The sequence below is a fragment of the Stegostoma tigrinum genome, chromosome 10 (assembly GCF_030684315.1).
Source record: "Stegostoma tigrinum isolate sSteTig4 chromosome 10, sSteTig4.hap1, whole genome shotgun sequence".
NCBI lineage: Eukaryota > Metazoa > Chordata > Chondrichthyes > Orectolobiformes > Stegostomatidae > Stegostoma > Stegostoma tigrinum.
In genome coordinates, this window is record NC_081363.1 from 14,024,865 (window position 1) to 14,043,696 (window position 18,832).

Below are 18,832 nucleotides of genomic sequence, written 5' to 3' on the forward strand. Positions count from 1 at the left end.
TTGAAGATATTAAAGAGGAAAAGCTAGGCAGACAGAAAAAAAACACTATTCCTAATATCTGGGTCTCCAGAACTGTAGAACAGAGTCTAAAAGTTAGAGCCAGATCATTCAGAGGTTTCAAAAGGCAATTCACTCCAGATCAATTGTGGGTTTTAAAACAAAGATTGATGGTTTTGATCACCAAAAGTAGTGGGGAAAATAACTAGGTGACAGCGGAGCCACAAAGTGCGAGGGGCTAAATGCCTACTTCTTTTGCATGTACAGCAGATGCTACAGTCACAGTACGTTAATACTGGAGGGAATAAACATCTCAAGCATTCTCATCATTAAAATCTGGAAGAGCATAACTGGGAGAGGGTACAATATACAAGAATAAAGTAGTCAGATCAGATGTTCTGAAACATTTAGACAGTGCGATGCTACAGGAGAATGGAACATCTGAGCACAGTGAGTTTAACAATAAACAAATTTTAAGAAAACCGGAGGCAAGAACTCCCACAATCTTAAAACCAGACGAGGCATTGCATTTCATGTGGGGAAGAAAAAATTATGATCAAGAGAGTAGAGAACTACCTGGTTCCTAGAAGGGAGTCACATCCTTTCACAGACATGAGTGCAAGAAATAAAACTGACTAGCTAAAGCAGCTAATCAAATAAATGAAAAATTAACTGAAAGAGAGGGTCGCTGCGAAAACAAATACTACTTCAAACTGTAAGAATGAAAGCTTCCCTATCAGAGCTGATTCTTGCAAAAATTTACCTGTGCTGCAGCTCCTCCTCTTCTTCAAACACGCCAAAAGGTTTCAATGCTTCAATGAGTTTCTGAGTAAGCACAAAATCATTTTCTTTTGGAGAGGCCAAACTAATTGGAGATGTAATGCCATAATGTTTCTGTGTTTGGAGCTGCAGAGATCCTTGATTTGCAGCAGGGCTGTGGACCAAAATAGTATAAATGTCAAACCATACAACAATGGCACTTACTATGTGTAACAAGATTTCATGTTGGAGCATTATATTTATTGAAAGATCTCCAAACACATTTAAATCTAACTCCTTCAATGAGTGAAGCATGCTTATTCAAGCATTACAATTTCACAAATTTGAACAAATAATCACAACTGAAAGACAGACATTGAAATCACTGGTATATGCATGTGGCATGTGGATTTGCCAGCAATTGCCCATTCCCAACCGCGAATGAGCAATGGTGATATGAGCAATGCCTGCTGTAGTTTGAGAGGTGACTGTTCACACGGCTACAAGAGAATTCCAAAGAATTTGAGACATCAATACTGAAGGGACGTCAATTTCCAGGTCAGAACGGTAGGACTTGGATGGGAACTTCTGGTGGTATTCATAAAATTGCTACCTTTACCCTTCAAAACAGAGGTCATGCAGGTAAGGTGCTGTTGATAAAGCCTTCATGAGCTACTGCAGTGCATCATGTGGATGATGCCCATTGCTGTCACTTCTTTTGGAAGCAATGGCAATCAAGTGGGCTGGAGATGGTAGAAAACGCTCTGGGGAGTTCAGGCAAGCTACTTTCTACATAATACCCAGTTCATGATCTACTCAACAATGCAGCTGGTGCAATTATGCTTTGGTTAACAGTGATAAATTTGGCAATTGCAATGTCATTGAATGCAAAGGGAGAGGCAGTCAGATTTTTAATAACAGCAGTGCATAGCTGAGCAATTCCTTCTTCCAGTCACTACTAGTGAACTTTTGCAACACGCTTGATAAAAATTCAGCATTATGAAGGCTATGAGGTTACCATTTCAATAATGTTGAACTATGAAGCTATTTCTCAAGCTGTCCCTGTTTCGGTTTATATCTGCCATGACTGGCACGCACAAAGGCAAATTACCCAGAACACCCTTGGAGCTTGAATTATTATTTGTATTGTTTTGTTTTAAACATAGAATAGCACTATATGCTGACAAAGATTATATTTGCTACAGATATAGTGTAGCTAGTGTCCAGAACAGAATACAGTTGGCCCTCAAAAGTCAAATCAAAATCTATTTAATTTTTCTGCAAAACTGGCTAACGCAAAGCGCAACACACATTAGATGTTTCACAAGCATGTAAAACAGGAATGAGCAAAAAAAGCTGAACACACTGGATATGAAATGGTGGTCCATGTCAACATTGTTTAATTTCTTGGTGCCTGCCAAACAAACAAATAATCAAACAGTTTTCCCATGACACACCAAGTCAGCCAACTTGGCAAGAGCTGGCAAGGTACAGCAGGATAACAATGACTGCAGCGGAAGATGCAAGCACAATGGAAAACAAAAGGAGGTGATACACGACCACAGAATGTTCCCAACAGCTAGCACAGCATCTGTAATAAAAACTGTTGTGCACACAAGCATTTTAAGCCTTTTTTGAAAAGGTAAAACATTTCAGCTGCAGCTAAATGCATAACACTGTCCATTCAGCAAGCTACATTCATTTGGGTCTGCAACAGTTTAACTCAGGAACAGAATACATGCTAGCATGCTCAGACAGAACAGCAACACAACGACAGATGTAACAAGGTGTAGAGCTGGATGAACACAGCAGGCCAAGCAGCATCATAAGAGCAGGAAGGCTGACATTTTGGGCCTAGACCCAATCTTGACAACTTTTGCCATGATTCATGCACAATTATGGAGTTTATACTTAGTGTATATGTAGAAGCTGAATTTGACTCCAACTTCTTTTTAATCAAAGTCAGAAAGTTGACTTCTTCATGGATAATGTTTGAGATAATTTAGTAGCTTAAATTGGCCCTCAAAATAATTCTGCTGCAACAGAATAAAGTAAAAACTGATATCACTAAACATTGCAAACCAATAAAAACAAAGTTTGCAATGTTAAGCAAGCCATACTAAGCAAAACTGATCATAGGCTACGTTTAAAGATTTGAACAAATCACTGCAAATTTAATCGGGATGATAAAATCTGAAATAATCGTCATTGTTGCTACTGGTAGCTTCAGCAGCAACAGAATCATCCTTAGTACAGTGTGGAAGGCAAAGGCCAAGTGGTAGTACCATAAGAGCATCAATTTACCAACTCAGCTAATGTTCTGGGTACCCAGGTTCAAATTCCAGCATGGCAGATGGCAGAATCTGAATTCAATAGTACAATCTGGAATTGAGAGTCTAATGACAACCACAAAACAATTTGCTGATTGTTGGAAAAACCCATCTGCTTCATTAATATCCTTTAGGGAAGGAAATGACATCCTTAGCTGATCTGGTCTACATGTGACTCCAGACCCACAGCAATGTGGTTGACTCTTTGAGATGTTAATGGGTTAACATCACAAGAATTTTTATGGTCCTCATACGGGGGTGTGTGAACACTGTCTCAACTTTCTGCCCAAATAGGATTGGGTGTTAAACATCTGTAGAAGTGTGAAACGTTTGTAAAAACAAATGGCATTGAGCTCCATAATCTTTTATGGCTCTACCCACACTGCTGCCTACTCCTGTTTCTGCTGAGATGTCCGTGTCACCTTTGGTCAAGCCAGGCAGTTGTCACCACTTGAAATTGCATCCTGTCGTTATCATATAATTCATGACAATCAAAGCTGTATCCTGTTCTCAGATGTAGTAATTGTTTTCTGTATCTGCCAATTACAAGCATTTAAGTGCGGGGACTAGCCCCTGTTCAGACAGAATCGCTCACGATACACAGCGTGCTGGGTTGCGTACAGCGATCCTCCGCAGCTTTTACTTGCTTAATAAAGGATTGTGTTTTTGTAACCAGGTCAGCATCTTGCTCTTGCATCAAATCCACGTGGGTCTCTGCAAAACGATCCGAACATTTTAATTATTCTCTAGGCAATTGGGGATGGGCAATAAATGCTGACCGAGCCAGTGACACTGTGAATCCCATGAACGAATATTTAAAGAAGTCAAGCACGTTCAGTGTTTCATACTTTAGAATTTATTTTTGACAATATTGGGATCAAGCTCATTCCCTACATCTATGCCCATTGTTACAATGTTGCTAACAAAAACACTAATTTTCTACTTTTAGTGAACATTTTATTCATTGACCAATTGTTCTACACTGCTGAATTATATCTTTGAGGGGTATTTATTTGTCAATACAAAAAAGGGCTTAAAAATGCTTGTAAAACTGCCAGGAATTACTGCCAAGTCAGCACAGGTTGATTTCGCATCACAGATTATACTGTTGAAGATGAGATTTGAACACGAGATGATGAAACTTCTCTGCATACAGTGCACCTAGTCTCAAATTCCACACTTGACTAATTTCATAAAATGTCAGTTCTACATTCAGCATTTCCAGCTAATATGGGAATTAATGCCTTTATGAAATTTTCCTTTCAGAGAAGCTTTACGCTTGAATATCACCATTGGCTATAAATTTTACAGCAACCACCATACAAGATCAACCACATCTTTGGGGCCAGTTGCCAGTTATCCTTACAAGGGTTTTTCCAAATTAAAATCAAATCAAACAAGATTTTGTTGCTGCATGTTAAAGTTTACTGTTTCATGTATATTTCTAATGCAAGCCAATCAACACAAATTCTTCTCCATGCTGGATGATTAAACAGTGGAATTTGGTTTCATCTGTGATCTCAGGTAGCAGATGCAATGAATTTAAATTTCCTGACTGAATACTAAGTCTTTTCAGGAATCATAGTAACCTCCTGGCACCGATCTTGAATTGTGAAGATTTTTTTCCCTGCATATGCCTATAAATAAATGTACCATGCAATTACCAGTAAAGAACTTATAATCAAATGTAATGTTTCCTGTAAAAGACTACTTTTACAGGAGCTAAAAGAAAATTTACATTTCATAGCAAATGTCACAGGGTTAAGTTAAATGTGCATGCATGTGGCATTTTTCCTCTGAATTTATCCAATTTGTCAAATAAAACTGAAGACTAAAATATACAATAGCCAAAATTATTTTCTCAATTTGCTAAAAGAGACTTATTTCTTTGCTTTCAGTTCTGTGTTTCTATTTTTGTAAAATGATAATAGTTAGTGAATACTCAAGTGGCATTTTCTCTCACTCATTCCGGATTCAATTATTAACCCGATTAAAAAGGAATAGAGGAGGAACTTCAAAAATTTATAAATATGTAGCAGCTTTGTCAACATTTCCTTCAAAACTTACTACATCACAAGTATGTTCAGCAGAAAATATTTTATTTAGGATTGTTTTCTTTGCATTTGGAACTTAAAGGCTGAAAAAAAAACTTAAAAGCTTAAATCAAATCAGGAGGAAGGAGAGCCAGGGAGAGACGGAGTTCAGGAGCAAGGCCAGTGACTAGTGTTCCAAACAGTTGTTGAGGGCTCTGGATATGGCACACTCAAAGCAGCACAGGAAATGAAATCACAGAGGGTTCCCAGAACTGTCTTTGAAAGCTTGAAGCCAGGAGGCAGTGGGTGTTTGAGGCAAATCTATATTTGCTAGTTGTTAAAGGGGCAAAAATGGCAGTCAATTGAGTGGTATGCTCTTCCTGGTGGATGTAGGAGATCAGGGACAAGGTGTCTGTCCCTGGAGACTGTCTACACGAAGTGTGTTTGGATGCAGCTCACATTAGACCGTTTGGATCATGTGCAGGTGCACTTGGAGTCAATGAGGAGCATACAGGAAGCACAGTGTGATGGTAACTTCAGAGGTGGTCACACCACAGGTACAGTCAGGTAGACAGATAATTATCAGGATAGGTCAATAAGATAGTGCATGAATCTCACGACTACCCTGCTCACAAACAAATAGACTGTTTTGGATACCGTTGGGGGTGATACCCTCTTACAGAAAACTAAGAGTGATGGCCACATCTTGGGCACCATGGCTCAATCGTCTGCTAAGCAGGATTGGTCAGGGGTCAAATGAACAACTGTGATAGGGAATTCTTCAGTCAGGAGCACAGGCAGGTGATTCTGCCGCCGTCAGCAAGACTTCAGGATAGTCTATTGCCTCCCTGATGCCAGGATCAAGGACATCTGAGTGGCTGCAGCAAATTCTCAAAAGCAGAGGGGCAGCAGAAATTGCTGTACACATTCTCTACTTATGTTGTTGGTACCAAAAAGGATGAGAGGTTCTGTTGAATTCGTATAGTAAATTAGACAGGAGGTCAAACAGTAGGACCTCAAGGGCAGTAATCTCTGGATTACTACTGGCACCACATGCTAGAGAGAGGAGGAATAAGTAGATAGGCCAGATTAATGAGTGGCTAAGATGATGGTGCATGGGGACAGGGATCACCTCAGGAACTGAAATGACCTGTACAAGAGGGGCCAGTTGCACTTGAACTCGAGGATGACCAATATCCTGGTGAAGGAATTTGCTAGTGTTACTTGGGATGCTCTACACCAGTATGCATGCAGGGCCAAGGATTCCTAAGCTATATCAAGGAAAGAGACAAAGTTGAGGTTGGTCCACAAGTTAAATAGGCAAGGCAGGCAGAAGCACAACAAAAGAGGTAAACTGAAGAATTAAACTGCTTTTACTTCAATGCAAGTGAGTGAGACATAAGGCAGTTGAACTCAGGGCGTGGATGGGAGCATGAGACTTAAATATTGCAGCAAGGTCTGATCTAATTCCTCTGTAATTACCCTCAAACCTAATTCAGTTAAGTCTGATCCAAGTTTCTTCCTCAAAATGGAATGCTAAATTATACTAATTATGGTCACTATTTCCCCAAGGAATCTTTCAAGCAACATCATTTAATAAACGTGCCTCATTACATTTCAGATCCCAGATTAGCCTGATCAGTGGCTGAACGCACAACATTCCTCTAGGAAACAGTCCCGAATTCTTTCTCATGACTATCTCTGCCAACCTGACTATCCCAATTTACACAAAGATTAAAGTCAGCCATGATTAAAGTACTGCCTTTCTGACATGGCCTCTAATTACCAATTCTCTGTCCGACGGTTCAATTACTTTTAGGGGCCTCTAAAACTACTCATCTTTTCTCCCCCCTTTACATTTCTTATTTCCATCTACATGGATTAGACATCTTCTAATCCAAGGTCAGTTCTTGCTGTAAGTACTTATTCCACCCTGCACAAATAATGGTACCCCATCATCCTTTGCTCTGCCTACACCTTTTAAAAAAATTACATTCCCATCAACATTTAGCTCCCAGCTCTGTCATGTTTGTAATGGCTAAATCATACCTATTAATCTGTATTTGTATTGGTAATACATCTTGTCTTGAATGCTCTGCACATTTAAATAGGGTTTTTCAAAAAGAAAAACACCCTCTTTTAAAACTCTTTTTCCCCTTTTGACACCATTTACTGTTTTGGTACATGCTGTCCCTTCCTGTCACACGCGGGTATTGTTAACCAAACACATACTAATTTACCATATCCTTTTGCTTTCTAAGTCTACATTTCCCCTCTCAACCCCGCCTTAACTAGTCCCCATCCCAACAGCATTGGTTTAAAGACCCTCGCTCAAAGACTTTCACTTTATTTATTTCTGACATGCTAATCTTAAAATATGCAAGCAGTTAAGGAAATTGCTACATTTTCAAAAGGGTTTAAACCCAGGAACAAAGAGGCGTTAGTGAGGCTGAACATGGCCTTGATGAGGCCACATCCATAATTCAGCACCATTTGGGTCTCCTTACCTAGGAAAATATAGATATAGGAATTTCAGGGAAGATTCACCAGACCCATTCCAGGAATGACAGCTTTGCCATACAAGGAAAGACGGGATCGATCTGGCCTGTTTTCACCGAAATTTAGAAAAATGAATGAGGATCTGAATAAAATGTATAAAACTTCAGACAAGACCAAATACAGAGATGATGTTCCACCTAAGTGATTGTCTAGAGCAAAGTATCAGTCTCAAGATACGGTGTCATGGACCAGACCGGAACCCTCAGAACATATTAAGAACATAACCTAGACGCTAACTTTTTCTTCTTTTAAAGGCAAATGCCCAGTGCAACTTGATTGGTCAAACTACCCAACATCAAGCAAAACAATTTGTTCAAAACACTATTGTTCAAATACAAGAATTTGGAGTAACTTTACTCGACTGGAAAACTTAATTAGTAATAGTTACTGTATCTATTAACTGTTCCAATACAGTAACACCCATAAACAGTCTTGTTAAGGCAGTAAATCAGCAAACAGATTTTGTCTCACATGCAATCCAGCAGCCCAGGAAGAGAATTTACAGCTTTTGGCTGTAAAGTGAGGGAGGGAAAACTGCTTCCATTCAGGACCTGAACAACTGCTGCTGAAAACTAAGAATCCCTGGATCTGTGGGTGGGAGTTTGGCTACACCCATTTCAGGCTGAGATAACAAGGTGTAGCGCTGGATGAACACAGCAGGTCAAAGCAGCATCAGAGGAGCAGGAAGGCTGATGTTTCTGGCCTAGACCCTTCTTCAGAAAAATTTTTTTCTGAAGAAGGGTCTAGGCCCGAAATGTCAGCCCTCCTGTTCCTCTGATGCTGCTTTGACCTGCTGTATTCATCCAGCGCTACACCTTGTTATCTCAGATTCTCCAGCGTCTGCACTGCCTACTATTTCTGAACCCATTTCAGGCTGCTTCTGTTGTTCCAGCTGGTTAAAAAACCCCAAGCTTTCACAAGTTGTTTATCTTCAGACTGTTCAGCACCTGTTCCCCAATCTCTCTCAAAAGAAACGGGAAGAAAATATACATCTCAAAGCCAAAGCATTGTCACAATGGTTTAGGCCATTTAGAGCTAAAGTATGAAGATTTTGTTTCACTGGGGTGAAAGTGTCCCCTCTGGAATTCTCTACTACAGAAAAAGTAGTGAGAGCAAGTCACTGAATAGATTTAAAGGAATAGAGAGCTTGCTAGAAGCTAAATATTTCAAGGGGTATAGGGGCAGAGCAAGAATTTAACGTTAAGGTAAAGATTTAGACATGATGGTGTTGAACGGCAGAGCTGATGCAATGGGTCAAATGGCCTATTCCTACTACCTATGTTTTTATGAAACAGTAATTTCTCTGGAAGTCAGCAGCCTGAGTTACTCTGTACAAGAGAACCTCATTTACTTTCTGGGGATTAAATGCACTTTAACAAAGCACTGTTCCATCACCAATCACTGAGCACATCTGACAAACAAGAGCTTGTGAGATTGCAGTCATGTGGAAAATCTTGCATTAACATGGGCAAATGAACCCAAAACAGGTTACGTTTTAAAAACTACCCAAGAGTATTGCATCAAATACAATTAACCCTTCCGCTGGGATAAGTCAGAAAATAGAAAATGTCACTATTGCAACAAGGGTACATATGGAACATCACAAAAAAAAACTGTGCCTAGCATTTATCATGCCTAATAAACTCTCAATTATATGCTGACATGGTAAAAATCTGATTGAGATGAACCCAAAGACTACTTATGAGCATACACAACTGCAATAATTGGAAGTGTGATCTCTGTAAACAGAACGTCAAAAAGAAATCTGAACTTCCAGTTATTTGCTCAAAGAATTACCTCACTATTCCATGTATTAAAATACTTATCGGAACAAGTGGCTGAAAGCAGGTTTGACAAAACTCTTTGATGGCAAGTTAAAATTATATGAAGTGATCCCTGTTTATCCATCACCCATGGCATTACAGCCCTTATTAGCAAACCTTTCAATGCCTTCCTGTAGACATTTCACCAAGTAGTAACTGTGACTGCCTATAAACACTTTCCTGTATTTTCGGAAAGTTCCTTAAATCCAAATGCAAGGCTGATTCCTCAGATAATTCTCTCTGTTCATACCAGAACATCACCGAGAATCCATAAAAGACAGCAGGATGGACCTGTGTAAATAGAGGCCTTCTTCCTTCTGTGGCTGTGGTAACTTGCAAATTCAAGCAGCCTTTTCTCCCTTCCACCCACAAGAAACTGTTAAAACAGATCTCAGCGACTAAGACACTGATGTTTTTCTTGACAGATGCTTTATTCTGTTGCATGCAGTGTTAAAGATTCAAAGAAACAAAGAAACCAAAGAAACCTACAGCACAGGAACAGGCCCTTCGGCCCTCCAAGCCTGCGCCGATCAAGATCCTCTGTCTCACCTGTCACCTATTTTCTAATGGTCGGTGTCCATTTGCTCCCTGCCCAAATATATCTCAAAAAGACGCTAACGTGTCTGCGTCTACCACCTCTGCTGGCAACACGTTCCAGGCACCCACCACCCTTGTGTAAAGAACTTTCCATGCATATCTCACTTAAACTTTCCTCCTCTCACTTTGAACTCATGAGCCCTAGTAATTGAGTCCCCCACTCTGGGAAAAAGCTCTTTGCTATCCACCCTGTCTATACCCCTCATGATTTTGTAGACCTCAATCAGGTCCCCCCCTCAATCTCCGTCTTTCTAATGAAAATAATCCTATTCTATTCTACCTCTCTTCATAATAGTGTAGATTAGCAGAGAGATCTTGGTGTCCACGTACACAAATCCTTGAAAGTTGCCACCCAGGTTGACAGGGCTGTTAAGAAGGCATACAGTATTTTAGCTTTTATTAATAGAGGGATTGAGTTCTGGAACCAAGAGGTTATGGTGAAGCTGTACAAAACTCTGGTGCGGCCGCACTTGGAGTATTGTGTACAGTTCTGGTCACCACATTATAAGAAGGATGTGGAAGCTTTGGAAAGGGTGCAGAGGAGATTTACTAGGATGTTGCCTGGTATGGAGGGAAGGTCTTACGAGGAAAGGCTGAGGGACTTGAGGCTGTTTTCATTAGAGAGAAGGAGGTTGAGAGGTGACTTAATTGAAACATATAAAATAATCAGAGGGTTAGATAGGGTGGATGGGGAGAGCCTTTTTCCTAGGATGGTGACGGCGAGCACGAGGGGGCATAGCTTTAAATTGAGGGGTGGACAATATAGGACAGATGTCAGAGGTAGTTTCTTTACTCAGAGTAGTAAGGGAATGGAACGCTTTGCCTGCAACGGTAGTAGATTCACCAACTTTGGGTACATTTAAGTCATCATTGGATAAGCATATGGATGTACATAGAATAGTGTAGGTTAGATGGGCTTGAGATCGGTATGACAGTTCGGCACAACATTGAGGGCCGAAGGGCCTGTACTGTGCTGTAATGTTCTATGTTCTATAGCTAGCACCCTCCATACCAGGCAACCTCCTCTGCACCCTCTCCAAAGCATCCACATCCTTTTGGTAATGTGGCGACCAGAACTGTACACAGTACTCCAAACGTGACCGAACCACAGTCCTATACAACTGCAACATGACCTGCCAACTCTTGTACTCAATACCCCGCCCAATGAAGAAAAACATGCCATATGCCTTCTTGACAGACTCAATGCCCTGGTTGTCCCTTTAACATTCTTGAAAAGAACAATATCAACTCATGTCCTAATACAAGTCACTTACTACTTGATTGGTATGACGTTAACTGCCACTTCCGATATCCAGATTTTTAGGGATCTTAAAGGGTTGCTTCTGCCCTCTTCAGCCTGGAAAGGTGAAATACTGACCTTGTATCCAGGTAGAAGATAACTAGGAGAAAATGGGAACTGCAGATGCTGGAGAATCCAAGACAACAAAGTATGGAGCTGGATGAACACAGCAGGCTAAGCAGCACCTTAGAAGCACAAAAGCTGACATTTTGGTGATGAAGGGTCTAGGCCCAAAACGTCAGCTTTTGAGCTCCTAAAATGCTGCTTGGCCTGCTGTGTTCATCCAGCTCCACATTTAATCTCAGAAATAGTAACTAGGTATCTTTTCACCCAACTCTCTTCCATCTTGTAGAAGGGAATGGATAAGATATAGTACAACTCTTCACAGCTCAATTAAAATGCACAAACACAAATCTGTGGAAACTGGAGGCTCACTAAACTCAGGTTTATGCCATTGTCTCCATGGAAAATACCTTGTATATTCCTCAGTAAATCAACATTCCTTCGGCCAAATAATCAAACCCAGGCAGACTTTATAATGGATCATATCATCACCCTTCATGGGAAGGCAATGGCCTTGTCCTACTACCACTAGATTATTAATCCAGAAACTCAGTTGATGTTCTGGGGACCAGTGTTTGAATCCTGCCATGACACATGGTGAAATGTGAACTGAATAAATATCTGCAATTAAGAATCTAATGACCATGAAATGACTGCCAAGGGTCAGAAAAATCCACTTTTTCCACTAACGTTCTTCAGGAAAGAAAATCTGCCATCCTCACTTGGTCTGGCCCACATATGATTCTAAACTCTCAGATGTTGTTAACACACGTGCCCTGGAAGACCACTGCACTGTATCAATCACTATGAAGTCTCAAAGAAATGAAACCTGAGACTACCTGGCATTGACCCAGGTACCAAAGCAACAACAGCCAAAACAGTGCTATCTATCCTCCTTACAAACATTTGGAGGCTACTGCCAATATTCAGAGACCTGTCTCACAGTATTATACCTTAATGTCCCAGATACACTATGTCCTCTACCACTGGCACAACAGATGTGACATACAGGAGGAGGGAGTTGCCCTGGGCGTCTCAACATAGACTCCAGACATTATGAAGACTCATAACATCTGGTCAAATGTGGGCAAAAAAGCCTCTTCCTGATCTGATTACCATGTACCATTCTTCCTCAGTTGAAGAACCAGCTCCACTTTGAACACTTGGAAGAAGTATTGAAGCTTACAAGGGTGCAGAACAGACACTGGGTGTGGGCTTTCAACATCCATAGAGTAGCTCAGCAGCAGCATTACTGATTGACCTGACCAGCTCATAAAACACAGCTGCTCAACTGGATCTGTAACAGGTGGTAGCGAGGGAACTAAAAAACATATCTGACATCGTACTCACCAATTAGCCTGCTCCAGAGGCAGGACTATCAGTAAGAGTGACCACTGCACAGTCCTCATGCAGATGAATTCCCACTTTCACATTCAGAATACCCATCATGATAAACAACACGTTGTGTGGCACTACGTAGTGCCATGCTAAAAAGAACTATCTACTCAAGACTGGACACACGTAGGTGCTGCAGAATCATATTCCAGCACAATATGCAACCACATGGTTGGACATATTACCCTACCTCAATTACCATCATGCCAGGGATCAACCCTGGTTCAAGGGACAGTGCAAGAGAGCATGCCTGGAGCAGCACCAAGCATATCTGAAGAGGCATCAACCTGATGAAGCTACCACACAGGGCTACTTACATAACAAAGAGCTGTAAGTGATGGACACAGCAAAGAGATCCCACAAGCAATCAATCAGATTTAAGCTCTGCAGTCCTACCAAATCCAGGTGTGAATTGAAGGGCAACTATAAAACTCACTGGAGGTGGCTGCTCTACAAATATCACCATCCTCAATGATGGAAGAGCCTAGAATATTGTTTCAAATTTCAGTCTTTAGTTCTGCAACAATCTTCAGCCTGAAGTACCAAGTGGATGATCCTCCTTGATTTCCTTTCCACAGCATCAGTCTAGCTATTTTCCACATTTGCCTGCCCTGTACTCTCAAATCAGGATAAATCCAACTCAACCGATTAACACATCACCAGTGGAAAGTATCACCTGTTCAGTGCTGCCCAATTTGGGTTCTACTAGGCCATTCAGCTCCTGACCTCATTACAGGTTGGCACAAATATGGACAAAGCAGCTGAATTCCAGAGGTGAGGGGAGAGTGACATCCCTTGACATCAAGGCTGAGTATGGCCCTAAGGAGTCTTAGCAAAACTGGAATCAATGGGAAAACTCTCTACTGGTTGGAGTCATACCTGACACATACGAAGTTGGTTTTGGTTGTTGGAGGTCTGTAAACTCAGGGTAACATCCTAGGCCCAACCATCTTCAGCTGTTTCATGATGGAGGGGAGGTCATTGATAAGGTCAGATGTGGGTATATTTGCCAATGAAAGCACAACATTCATTACCATTTCTCAAATACTGAAGCAGTCCACGTTCAAACACAAAACCTGGATACTGCTCAGTCTTGGGCTGACAAGTGACATGTAACATCACACAATACAAATGCCTGACAATGACCATCTCCAATAAAACAATCTGACCATCAACCCTTGACACATCCAATGGTGTTACCACCACTGAATGTCCCACTATCAACATTTGAGGTTACCCTTGGCGTGAAACTCAACTTAACTCATCTTATAAGTGAAGAGGCAACAAAAGCAGGTCAGAGGAAGGCTGCAGCAGAAAACTCACTTTCTGACTCCAAAAAAACTTGACCATCATCTATAAGGCACAAGTCTAGAATACAATGAAAAATTCCCTACTTGCCTGGAGGAGTACAGTCCCAACAAAACTCAAGAAGCTTCATGCCATTTTGGACAAAGCAACCCACTAAATTGCCACCACTTCTACAAGCATCCATTCCCACCACCATTGATGCTCAGTAGCAGCAGTATTTAAAATCCACAAGGTGCACTTGTCGAAATTTGCCAAAGATCCTAACGGAGCATCTTCCAAACCTACAACCACTTCCATCTAGAAGGACAGGGGCACTAGATTCATGGCAACACCACCACCTGCAAATGTCCCTCAAAGCCACTCACCGCCCTGACAGACATGTATCACCACACCTCCACTGTCATGGAGTAAAAATCCTAGAATTCTCTCCCTAAAAGGCATTGTGGGTAACCCACAGGACATAGACTGGAGTGATTCAAGAAGCCAGCTTGAAAGGCAATAAATGCTGGCCAGCCAACAATGCCGCAATCCATGACCAAAAAAAATCTTACAATAATCTTATAAATCACATTTCCAACAAGAGTTGGGCTTCTGATTTGCTTCTTCACTTAATTCACAATCCTTTAATGCAGAATTCTCATGTCAGTGAAGTTTTGATTTACAATTGCAGCTTTTTGTTGCAATTTCCTTGGCTCTTGGAAGATAGAGATTTTATATGATTATAAAGGTTCTGGCCCACGCTGCCCGGCACTGTAAGAGAGTCATCTTTTGTAAATTGAAACCTAATTCTTGTCCTACCACATTTGAGAGCAAGGAGGCCAACTCAGTACATAGAAGAAATTCAAACCCATAGTTCAGCTGTTCACTCATTTAACTGGAAGAGCCATTAGGAAGGTGTACAGCGATCATACTTAAGATTTTGGTTTCTTCCTTTGCTACCATTTTCATCTGGTCCATCTCAACTTAAGCTGTGAGCCCCGAGAGTCCAAAGGAATAAGATACTGCCTTATTCACTTTTTTATATGCACAAGGAATTCAGGTAGCTAAGTTGCACATGTCAAGCATCCGAACCAAGTTCAAATACATCCACAGGTTAACCTAGTATTGAAGTGCAGGAATCCAAAGGCAATCATGCTTGGCTAAAGTGGGCATAACTAGAATATATGCAATTTCCTACCTCAACTTAGGAAACAAATTCAACCTAGATCACAAAACTGGCACATACTAACCCAAATGAAACAGCTGCTCAATTAATAACCCCCTCTAAAGAAAGCAGCCCTTTCATTCCCCCCCCCCCCAACTTTTCCTACAATTTCAAGTCCGTATATGGCTTATAATGTTCATGAGACAATCCCACTGTGGCTGCTAAGTGTTTGCGTACAAATTTCACTTAAGTACTGCTTGAAGGGGGTGAGTAAGCAATAATGCATTGATTAGTTCAAATTTGCAGATGAGACTAAAATAAATGAGAAAAATGTTGCAATGAAAAAATAAATTTATACATCAAACTGGATAGATTCAATAAAGAAGTCAAAACATGGCAGCAAGAGTTTAACATGGATAAATGAGAGGTTATTCGGTTTGACTAGAGGAAGAGAAAGGCAACTTATCTAAATAAGAAGAAACTTCACAGTGCTTGAGGGCACAGCGATCTGGGTGCCCTCGTGCGTGAATTACAGAAGCTAGTATGCAGGTGCATGTGGTAATAAAGGGAGGCAAATGGGCTTTATTGCTAAGGGACTAGAGTATAAAAGTAGTGAAGTACACCTGTAACTGTTCAAGGCATTATTGAGATAGGACCCAAACTACTACCTACAACCTCAGTCCCAGTACCTGAAGGATGTAGCTGTATTGGATGCAGTTCAGAGGAGGCTCACTAGATTGATTCCAGTGATGAGGGGTTTTGTCTTCTGAAGGGATTTCAGCAGTATAGGTCAATATTCAATTTAGAAGAATTAGAGGAGGTTTAATTGAGGTATATAAAACACTAAAAAGGAATTGTCAAAGTTAATTCAGAAAGGATGATGTTGCTTCATGTGGGACAATCTCCGACAAGTAGTCATATCTTTAGAATAAAGGGTAGCAGATTTAAAACTGTGATGAAGTGAAATTACTTCTCAGAGTGTCATGGGTCTACGGTCTAGGCCCGAAGCGTCAGCTTTCCTGCTCGGCCTGCTGTGTTCATCCAGCTCCACACCTTGTGGTCTCGGAGTCGCCAGCATCTGCAGTTCCTATTATCTCTGGAATAGATGGTCAGCCTATTTTCTAGTAAAACAAATTTTCAAACTGTGCATTTTTATACACTTAAACCACCACTGATGTGCTGATGAGCAAATAATGAATGGAGACTTGCAGGTCCACTAGCTACAAACAGACATAACCCACAATAATTAATTCGCATCTTTTAGAAGGGCTAGAAAACTGGTATGAGCTGTCTTTAAGTTAATGTGGCCAGAAGATATAATCAAAGACTTAATTTATGAAAATACCATATATGGAAGACACTTGGAAATTGATATGCAGGTGTTTTTAACTGTTCATTTGATTTTAAAAGCACATCCCATTTACTGGGAGAGTTATTTTCTCATTATGTTAAATCTTCTTAATTTTTCCAGCCAATGCTGGATGTTGTTAACGGTTGTTAAACTGGAAAAGGTGCAGAAAAGATTTACAGGGGTGTTACTGTGACTGGAAGGTTTGAGTTCTAAGGAGAGGCTGGAGAAAACTGGGGTTTTCCTTCCTGGAGCCTAGGAGGCTAAGGCATGACCTTATAAAAGGTTTATACCGTCATGAAGGGCACTGACAAGGTGAACTTCATGTGTGCATGGTATGGGTTGTCAGTGAAGTATGTGCTGTTAACTAGAGGAAACACTGGTTCAATGGAAAACCAGGAGCAGTTTAATATGTTTGTTTGGGTGAAAGTGAGATCTGATTATCTCCACATTGTTATGATCTCCACATACCTGTGATCATGTATTCCACTCTAATGCCTGTGCCTAAAGTCCAAATCTGCACTGAGTCATATCTGGTGCATAACTAACTTGGTCAACAATTCTCACATCTACCTGGACCACAGTAAGCACAGTTGACCTTCACACTGTTGAATAAAACATAAGCACTATTTCAAGAACATTCTGAAATGACTGAACGGCCCCTGAAAACCACCTCCACCGTAATCCATTTCTTCAAAATGCTGCGTCTTCCCCTTCCACCATGCACAAGGAGATTGTGGGCAACTGTATCACTAATTGAGAGCACTTTTGGACCCTGTATCTAAGAAAAAAATGTTCAGCGCAGAGGCGGTCCAGAGGAGGTTTCCAAGAAAGATCCAGGGTAAAGGGGTTGTCAAGTAAGATTCAGTTAAGGACTCGAGGTCTGCATTCCAAATTTAGAAGAACGAGAAGGGAATCTGATTAAAACTTACAGAATATCAAGAGGCTGAGAGAGAACGTACTTGGTGACGATGTTTCCACTAGAAGAGACCTGAACTCAAGTGCACAGCCTTAGAGCGAAGGGACAACCTTTTAGAACAGAGATATGGAGGAATTTCTTCAGCTAGAGGGTGGTGACTCTGTGGAACTCATGTTAATGAGTGTATAGAAGACAAAGATAGATAGGTTCTTGATTACTAAGGGAATCAAGGCTTATGGGGAGAAAGCAAGAGAATGGGGTCAAGAAACACAGACATGATCAAACGGCAGCACAGAATGAAACAAATGGTCTAATTCTGGTCACGATCTTATGGCCTTATAAAGATTAAGTTAAGACATTTGGCTCTTTCAAATCTACACTACAGTTCATCAAGTAAAAGTGACATTTGGGCCCCAAAATCCAAATATAATTTTCTAACCCCCATAAGCTTCAGCTCAAAATCTGTGACATCTCCATACTAGCCTTCGTTTCCCAAACTTCCATGACCCATGCTCTCAGGAAACATCTCAGATTTAAAACTTCAAGATTCTATGAGTCCCTACCAGTTCCTCCAGACCACAGCCATAAAACCTGCCAAGTTTTTCCAAATCTGGCCTTTTGCATATTGAGTAATCTTCTAATGTAGTGTTCATTTTAAAGTTGTTTTAAAGTAATGACACTCAACATAGGGGAAGGTGCACATCAAGATTATGCCTGTTAAATAAAACAACCATATGACAGAACATTTGACATATACTGTTACTTGACTAGACGTATTGAACTTATCCCAATATTGGGATCTGTCTGCACAACTACCTTCTTACTCTTTCGAAAAGTTACCAAATTTCCTTTTGACGTTATTGTCAAACCTGTTTCCACCACTTGTTCAGGCAGCGCACTCCACATTACAACGACTCATTTTTTAAAAGCAGTCCTGTTACTTGGTGGGCAAGTTGTTTGAGGGGATTCTGACATACAGGCTCTACATGCATTTAGAAAGGAAAAAACAGAGTAGGGATAGTCAGCATGGCTGTGTGCACAGGACGTCATGCCTCATAAACATGACTGAGTACTTTTGAAGAAATGACCAAGAGAACAAATGAAGGCAGAGCAGTTGAGATTATCTACTTGGACTTTAGCAAGCCCACTGACAAGCTTCTGCATGGTAGATTAGTTAGATCACATAGGATCCAAGGACAGCAAGCCACCTGAGGTAGAGTTGATGATCAGGCTGGCAACCTGTGACCAGCAGCACGT

At 40.9% G+C, this 18,832-nt stretch overlaps 1 protein-coding gene across 3 annotated transcripts in view; it reads right to left on the reverse strand.

Moving 5' to 3' along the window:
• Positions 1–18,832, reverse strand: part of LOC125455594 (poly(A) polymerase type 3-like) — a 91,357-nt gene that overhangs the window by 68,095 nt on the left and 4,430 nt on the right. For all 3 annotated transcript variants that reach the window (XM_048537753.2, XM_059649017.1, XM_048537754.2), the window contains exon 2: positions 761–931. In XM_048537753.2, coding sequence (XP_048393710.1) covers positions 761–931 — 171 coding nt within the window. The remainder of the gene's footprint in view (positions 1–760; positions 932–18,832) is intronic.